The sequence below is a fragment of the Quercus robur genome, chromosome 8, assembly GCF_932294415.1.
Source record: "Quercus robur chromosome 8, dhQueRobu3.1, whole genome shotgun sequence".
In the NCBI taxonomy this organism is placed as follows: domain Eukaryota; kingdom Viridiplantae; phylum Streptophyta; class Magnoliopsida; order Fagales; family Fagaceae; genus Quercus; species Quercus robur.
The window spans coordinates 56,159,341-56,168,678 of NC_065541.1; the positions used below are offsets into that span (position 1 = coordinate 56,159,341).

The following is a 9,338-nucleotide window of genomic DNA, read 5'->3' on the forward strand; positions in this document are numbered from 1 at the left end:
CCCAACTCCAACCCCAACAGCAAGAGCAAGAAGAAGAAAGGTGGACCCATTTCCATGGATCACGTGCTTCTGGCATTGTAGGAGACCAAGGACGAGAGGGATCTCAGAATCTGAGCTCTGTTCAATTTCTTCGATGCTAACAACCTGGGATACTAGCTTGGACTATCCCCAGATTGAGGCTGGACTCTCGGCTCTCCAAATACCCTCACACTACAAGTATGCTAAGGACCTCTTCAAGGTTTGTGACACACCTACAACAAAGAAAATAAGATAGCAGAGAGAGAGAGAGAGAGGCGGATCAAAGTCACAGTCGGAGCCAAACTCAACCTGAAGGAACCCATGGCCAAAGCTAGAACTTGCACTGCTACAATATTCGTTTGTCATTGCTCCGTTCACCGCCACCATTAACGACCATGGTCCTTTCTCTCGCCTTTGTTGGAACTCATTTGAAACCCTTTGATTCTCTTCTGCTACTTTCAATCTAAGAATGAGATTGGGTTTTATGTTGGGTTTGGTTTTGGGGGTTTGTTAATGGTGGGTTTGGGTGAATTTTCCAGAGGGTTTTCTTGTATTGGATTGTGAATTAAGTTTTGGTATGATAAAGGGGTTCTTGTAAAATTGGTTCAAAATTTTGAGTTGTTGTGAAATTGTTGATATTGTTATAGATTAAAAATAATTTCATTGAGCCATTTGATTGGTGTGTTGTTTCTCCAATTTGTTCTCATTAAAGTTCATGAGCAATAAAAAAACCCTAACTTTTTGATTTTTGTTATATTTGTTTTTGCCTAAAAATGTGTTTTTCTAATGGCAAATGGAGAGGTGGGTTATGGAAGGCTAACAGAAGTAACTTTAGGTGGGCAAAGTGTAAAGTTTTTAAACTACGAGTAGGCAAAGTGAAAACGGGCTATACCACACGTGGGTTTATTGTAATTATCCAAAAGAGAGAGAGAGAGAGAGAGAGAGAGAGAGAGAGAGAGAGAGAGAGAGAGAGAGAGAGAGAGAGAGAGAGAGAGAGAGAGAGAGAGAGAGTAAAGTATAAACAGTCTCGTTGCTGTAAATGATCATGTGGTTACATTTGTCAGTAACAGCCTGTATTCAGGCTTCATTATTCTATGCAAACTGGAATAAAAAAAAGGCCACATGTAGGGTCTGTTTGGATAGAACTTATTTTACTGAAACTGAAAACTGAAAACACTGTAGCAAAATAATTTTTAAATGTGTGAATAGTACTGTGGGATCTATTTTTAATGAAAAAGTTGATAAAAAGTGGAGTTTGTAGGACCGTGAATAGTGCACAAGTGCACTGTTCACAGCAGACCGGATCAACAGTTGCGGCTGGAGAGAATTTAAAAAAAAAAAAAAAAAAAAAAAAAACGCAAAAGAGGAAACGTAGACGGGCAAACGCCCTATCCAAACTGCACCGTAATGTAACCATGCAAAACGCGTCCAGATTCAAAAAAAAAACAAAGGCTCTTTATATCTTCTTGAAACGTTTATCAGTAAGAAATACTACACAATATAATAATGAAAATATTTGCGCAAGTTTGCATCCCAAGTCAATGGGAGTATAAGGAAGTCTCCGTCCATATCTTTCAAATTTCAATACAATCTTTTGGTTGTTCAAAGTCAATGGCTCAAAGCACCATTTGCCAGCTTCCACCAACAGCTAGCATAAACAAAGTCTAATGTCCTGCAAATGCCATCTCCTTCTCAGCAAGCTTTGCTTCTTCCCTGAACTTCTTGTAAATGTCACTCTTATAAAACTTCCTAGTCCTAAGGACTAGAATAACGGAAACCAGAGCACCAGAAAGTGTTACAGCAGCAATTATAATGAAAGACAATCTGAAACACTGAACCCCAGTACAATTCAAAGCTTGCCCAGCCTTCCTTGTGAGTCCCAAAGCAGCTAGTTGCTTTCTAGCTTCCTTATCATATAAATGGCCAGTGACTGTCACGTTGAGTACATATAGCCCAATTGGGCTAGCCACTGACCCAAAATTGTACAAAGTTGAGTAGTACTTTAGGCCAAAAATTTCAGAAATTGATGTGAACACTACTGACCATTGTGCACCAAAACAAAACCCAATAATCACCGAAGCCACATAGAGACCCCCAGGGGGATGATATGCAACTAGAAGGTGACCAACACAGGCAACAAGGAGGATTATAGTGAGCATGAGAGGGCGAGGGAACTTGTATTTCTTCAAAAGGATTTCAGATACCAAACCTCCCATTACTCTTCCAAGATAATTCCATATACTTACTAGCGACACAAAAGTGCTTATACTTCTCTGTGAGTAGCCGAGAGAAAGTCCCATTTGTCCCAAGTTGTCTATGGCTGTTAATGTGCCACCAACACCAGCAATCACTGTGTAGAAAAGTATCAACATGTCAATGCTGAAGAGTGCTTGGAGTATACTATAGTCCTCACCGCGCTGTGGGGGAGTGAATACGTTACTCCAACATGAAACTTGCTTTTCTGTGCTTGGTTCAAGGAGCAAGTTTACTGAGACAGGAGAGGCTTGTGGCAGAGATGGACTAGCCTCGGTCTTTGTCTTGTCTGTGATAACTTGCTGCTGTGAACCATCACTTAGTGCTAATTTCTTGCTCCTCCAAAGCTTAATCTCTTCAACGATAGCGATCCCAAGTGGGAGAAAGAGCAAGAAAAGCACTGCAGCTGCACTACCACCATACTCGCTTTGTGTGAAAGAAACTTTTTGCTCAATTATAATCATAATCAACAGAAACCCCGCGAGTCCAAATGTAATATAAAGGAAATTATAGAACACTTGGAGCTCGTTTGATTGCCTAGCGACCTTCATTAACCGAATAAAAGGTGCAAAAGCAATATTTATCAGAGCCGGAAGCCACCCCACTAACAAAATCAAAGACTTGGGGTCGTTATAATAGAAAGCATGGTATAGTTGTGTGAGAATAGCACCACTAAGGCCAACATATCCCTTTAGAAGCCCGAGTACAATGCCTCGGCTTTCGGGGAAGTTCTTGATGCAAGTAACCATTGCTCCAGTGTTTGCAAAAGCAGTTGAATTAGCACCGAGGCAGATGTACAAGCACATCATCCACACATGGGGTTTAGCCATTTTTTGCGTCACGGCTAGCCATATCATCAAGTACCCAAAAACGTTCATGACTGCACCAACTGATAAAACAAACCATGGGGGTGTGACCTCGGCAAGGAGGCCTGAGAGGACACCAACGTTGGTGCCAACGTCTTTGAAGAAGCTGATCAAATTGAGGGTACTTTGGTCGTAGCCAAGCACTGACTTGAGCACGTTGGAGTATAGTCCAAAGGCATAGGGTGTGCCCGCAGTGGACATGATTATGAAAGATGCGAATACCATGATCCATGGCCCTTTGAGGACATGGAGAAACAAGCCCTTGTTAGTAGCTTCCATTCTGTGATAAGTCTTAGCAAGACTATTACAGGTTTGTTGTTATGGGGGTTGGAAGAGATGTGAGGTACTTGTTACAATATATAGACCGATAGTGGAGAGAGAGAGAGAGAGAGAGAGAGAGAGAGAGAAGATAGGCATTCATTTCTCTATTTTAGTTCAATCAATTAGACATGTTTAGTTATTTTATTCTGTTTTCTAAATTAAGATTTCTTATTCTTTTTTCTACATAGATTGAAATCAAAGCAAAAGGATTATAGACTTTCAATTCTTACTTCCATGAGCTTTCGGCCCATGCATAAATTAATCAAGATTGTATATTTGATATATTAAAAAACTTGAAATAATTGATTCTTTGCAAGTAAGTTTTAATGTATAGTTCCAGGATCGCAGGGTCAATGCATCTTTTTTATTATAATAATAATACTACTAATAATAAAAATAAATGAATAAAAATAAATGAATAAAAACAACTAAAAAAAAGTAGGCGAAACTATAATATTGTTCCTGAAGTTTACTCTATATGCGCAATCGGTCCTTTAAGTTTGAAGAGAGCATAATTGGTTCCTTAAGTTTTTAATCTAAGTTGTATTAGTCTTTTTACTAATTACCGTTAGTGGTGTTACTTATGTAGCTAACGGAACAATGACTTGACATTTTTTTTAATGACGTAGCATGTTTGTAATTAAAAAATTAAAAGATGTAGTTTTCATGTTAGAAACAATAATCACCGTGCCGACCATTTTTTTTAAAAGGTATTTTTTACTTTAATTAGCTGCCGCCCCTTGCTCATGTTGGACTATTTTGTTTGAGCTAGACAGTAGTAGCCATTTTTGAATAGTTGTATTAAGATGACAACATCTCACATCAACGAAAATATCAGACAAATGTTGCTGTAAATGTATTATTGCATGAGCTTGCTGTGGCATCAAATTGTCTTTGGTACCTCAACTATTCAACATCAACCACAAGCAAATAATCTGGTTGACCTTTGAGCATACCTGGACTAGTATGCCCAATTGTAAACAAAGCCAAAACCTTGAAGTAGTGCCATTAGATTGTGATATTGGTCTTGACACGAGATAGTACACTGACAAAAAAAAAAAAAAAAAAAAAATCCATGCTTGGATCTCTGTCTCTCTCTCTCTCTCTCTCGGGTGGGTTTGTGATTTTTTTTGTTTGTTTGAAGTGGTGGGTTTGTGAATCAGTTGCAAATATTGGTTTTAATTTGGTACTGGTTTGTGAATTTTTTATGTGTAAATTTATTTTGTAATTTTTAATTAAAAAAAAGTTACATCATTAAAAAAAAATCAAGTTCTTGTTTTGTTAGCCACATAAGTAACACTACTAATGACAGTTAGTAAAAGGACTAATACAACCCAGTTTAAAACTTGAGGGACTAATTGTGCTTACTTGAAACTTGAGAGACCAATTGCGTACACAGGGTAAACTTAAGGAACTAACATTGTAGTTTCTCTAAAAAAGTAACCTTGTCGAGAGAGAGAGAAGTTTTGATCTTCACTGATACAGAAGTAATTAAACTTTCCACTGCATTTAATTGGTTTCCATTTTTAGGTTTAACAAATGGAAAATAAATTACATAAATATGACATTTAGTTTGAATTTAAAATGAAGTAGTTATGCATCATTTTAAATGGTGTAATATTTAATTCCAACTTAATAGGATGACATCCTTGAACTATAACACTTTCTTAAACAATGCAGAGCTAACATCACCATTTGTCTCTTTTTATTTATTTATTATGGGATCACCATTTGTCTCTTGGTGTTAATATGAAAGTAATAGAAGTTTTATTAATATTTTTGAGAACTAGAGTAATAAAAAGAAAACAAAACCCACTGAAATATTAGTTTGACCGAGTCCTATATATTTGATTCTCAATTACAATAATTACGTCTTGATAATCAAATGTTTCAAATCCTCTAATGAATATATCATTTTAATTTAATCAAACTGAATATTGGATCAAACCTTTACAAGGCTGGATTAGATATATATGGAGATTCTGTAATATATACATAATATTTTATATATATAACTATAGGCAGAACCAACTAAGAGATCTTTTATATATCATTTCTGGTTAATGACATTTTCAGCACTCTTTCTTCTAAAAAAAAAAAAAATGAAAATGAAAGAGCAAAAGAAATCATCTAAAGCTCTTGCCACACGAGTATAAATCATTTAATCTTTTAGGTCGATTTTGCATAGGATTTGTTGCCACAAAATCTGTCACATAGTAATCAAACCTAAACACAATCATGCACGTTCCATAACATGTTTGGACTGGGATTCCTTTAGAATAATAAAACCACTAAAAAATAAGCTGTGTTTGCTATTGATAGATGATATCCTATAATTTATTGACAAATAGCAGCTAGCTATGACTTTTGTGAGAGCGTGTATTGGAGGAGAATTAATATAACAAAATAAAGTATTATTAAATAATTAATACAGCAGATATTTCTTAGGAGCTAGCATCATATAATAGAAAAAAAAAATTGTGTATATACTATATGAGAGAGAGAGAGAGAGAGGACTTTTACATGTCTTTCTCATATCTGTCTCTAATAAGTCACATTTTCACAAGACTACGATTTTTAGCTTAATATTTTCCTTTTACAGCTAGAGTTTTGGTCATGCTCTAGAAGTCAGAACCCTTAATTAAATCATTATTACTAAAGCAGAAAATGAAGATGTAGTGATGCATTTGGAGATGCCATTTATTCATACACAATAGAAATCAAATTCTTAGCAGGGTGTGCATTCTTATTGTTGGTAGACAAACTCAAGAGGTTCGCGTTTGATTGTACAGGAATGAAAGGTAAGGTTTGAGTAAACTTCGAAAAATAAGTGTGCATTTTTATAATATAAGTCATCTATCTCACTTTTGTGTTACTTTACACATGTTCTACTACTTACAGCTTATCAGATATTTGTTTGACTTTCCTTATGAAATTACCAAGTTAGAAATGAGGAAAAAAAAAAAAAAAATCATTACATGACATATCATGATTAATTGTTGGAACATAAAGTGAAATATAAGTTGGGGATTTAAACTCTCATTCTCAAAAAAAAGTTAATTGCCTCTCTCTTGGGATTTTTTTTTTTTTTTTTTTTTTTTTTTTTGGGGATAAATAAGATGGTATTTCAAATCTATGAAGTTTGTTCTATGATAACTGCTTTTTACCATTAAGTCAAGATACTAATTAATTTTTGGTGTACGCAATGGTTGAATAACAGATATCTTATTTTACTATTGGGCTAGGGACTTATTGCGGGCTATGCCTATGGTCAACTATGGGCATCCTTACAAACCAAAAACTTTAATGAGTGAACCTAGCAATACTCCTTATCTTTGAGAGATGGAGGAAATTAAAGCTACTGTCCATTAGGGTACCCTTCTTATCTTCAGTGCAAAATGTTCATGTAACCCAAAAAAAAAAAAAAAAAAAAAAAAAATCTTATAAATACTGTGTCGGTTGGGAAATCATTAACAAATTGAGATTCACTACTATCCGTGATAAAAGGGCAAAGTTTAAAAGGATAAGGTACTCAATGAGTTGGCACGATATTTAGTTATTTACCACCTCATGCAACCCATACAATAGAGGTGTTTAACAATGCGAAGTGAAGCTAAAAAAAAGTGTAGAACAAAAGCAAAACACATAGATTTTTTACGTGAGAATTTGTCGGGGATCATGGGTCAAAAAATAGAATGAACAAAAAAAAGAAAAGAAAAAGAAAGAAAGGTTTAGAGACGCTAATGAATCGGTTGTATTTAAGAAATATTTTGTAAATTTTTATCTGATTTTTAGTGTCTCCAAGGGATAGTTGAACGAGTGACTCATGAATGTTGCCGGATTGCATGGATGAGCAAATAACTCGAATGTGTTACGTGTAAAATCTAAATGTAAAAGAAAAGAAAAAATTGAATATGGATGCGTATTATTTATAAACAATTAAGAGTTACCTTTGACAAGAGACTAATTCTCTCTTCTTCTTTTAATTCTACTCTACCAAATCTTACTATCCTCTTCATTTTCATCATTGACTTGCTAAACCAATAAAACAAAGTTAGGTTAGAAACCTGGTCATTTTAATAGATATCAAATTGTTAGATTTACAACTGAATACGATCGAATCCAATAATAGGTTGATCTTAAATAAATATAATCAAACTCAACCCTACGATGTTACATTTTTCCCCATTATTAGGTAAAACTGCAACTAATATTTTGACCAAGTACTCGAGAATTTTCATATGCATATCAGGCTTATACAACCCATGACGAGATGCCCTCCCCAAGCGGTCACTTACTCACAATGTGAAATGGATAGAGACTATATAACGTGTAGTCAAGACTCAAAACAATTACTAGCAACTTATGCTTATTTTATTGAAGTGAAGTGAACAAAGGTATTAAAATGAAATATAAACTGAGAACCTTTCTATACAAGCAACATTTAAGAATATGAAAAAAAGAAACATAGATGAATAAGAAAAACAACAAAATTCCGAGTTGATTGACTTGACAATACAAGAAAACGATAACGAAATATTAAACATTGGACCTAGACAAAAGTTTGCTCAGGCTCAATAAAATTCTCTCAATCCGGATATATATATGGGCCAATAAGAGGTCCAAGCCCCGTGATCATTTGGGTGATACAAGTATGAATTATGATAAGAAGTCTTTCTTCCATGACCATAAAAAATAGAAAATAAAATAAATAATTGTTCCTGTAAGGTTGAATTTAATCAACCATCTTGTTGGTTTTATTTCGTGCCAAATTTGCTTATATTTCAGCAATTAGTAACTCTGTATTTAGGTGGGATTCTTGTAAGGATAGTGAGTGAGATAGTGTGAAGAAATGCTCAAGAGTGTGCAAGAAAAACAGGGACTCGCGACTGGATCTCGCGGGTGACTCGCGGCTGCAAGCCGCCAGAAGCTGCACACGTGCCAGACATGCCAGAAGTTGAAGCGTCATGCTAGTTGGAGCACTACAGGACAAAATAGGACAACTGGCTGTTTAGTTACCTCGCGGCTGCAACTCGCGACTTAGTCAAGCTGCGAAACCAAGTCGCGAGCTAGCCCTGTTTTGAAAAACCTGACTCTTCATATTCAAGTCTCACCTCAGTATAAATACCCCTTATACCCACGAAAGAAAGAGGTTCCAGAGATAATTTTGAGAGAGAAACCCTAAAGAAAAACAAGATTGATTCATCCACAATCTTCACATAAGAGACTCTTCAAATTCCTCTACTCTCTTCCTCTCCATTGTTAAATCCTTGAGAGGCTTTTTATCAAAACATTTTCTCACCATATCCATTACTGTGAGAGGGCTGTTTGGTGTTTTGGGAAGCATTTGGGAAGAAACCAATTTCACATTGGTTGATGCTATGATTAAGTAGCGGAATCCGGGAAGCTAGAAAAGAAATAAGTTCGGTGCAACCTCGTTGGAGCAAAAAGCTTGGAGGGCTTAGATACATTGGGTAGATTAGGCTTGGAGAGTTTATTGTTGTTCATGTATCCCAACTACATTTTCTAGTGGATTACTTATCGCTTGGAGGGCGGTGAAGAGGTTTTACGCCGAGGGCTTCAGTTTTCTCTTCGATAACACATCGTGTGTTGTCCTTGTGTTTGCATCTCTCTTCCCTTTATCATTGCCATTTAATTTCTGCTGTGGATGTGATTTTATTTGGTTTAGATTGTTTATCAATTCTGTATTAAGCTTATTCATGTTCCACACACTTATTGTTTGTCATAAAACTTGAATTGGTAATTTTGTTATTGGGGGTCTAAACGTTCATAGTGTTTTATACACTATTTGAACTTTCATTTGGTATCAGAACGGGTACACTTGTTGTGGTTTAAATACCTAAGTGTGATTCTTGACCC

General features: G+C 35.7%; 1 protein-coding gene across 1 annotated transcript; it reads right to left on the minus strand.

The window, feature by feature from the left end:
* Positions 1–1,451: 1,451 nt before the first annotated feature.
* LOC126697176 (uncharacterized) lies at positions 1,452–3,483 on the minus strand. The gene has a single exon (XM_050394062.1). It carries the CDS (start codon positions 3,414–3,416, stop codon positions 1,683–1,685), a length of 1,734 nt encoding a protein of 577 aa, XP_050250019.1. The 5' UTR covers positions 3,417–3,483; the 3' UTR covers positions 1,452–1,682.
* Positions 3,484–9,338: the final 5,855 nt, after the last annotated feature.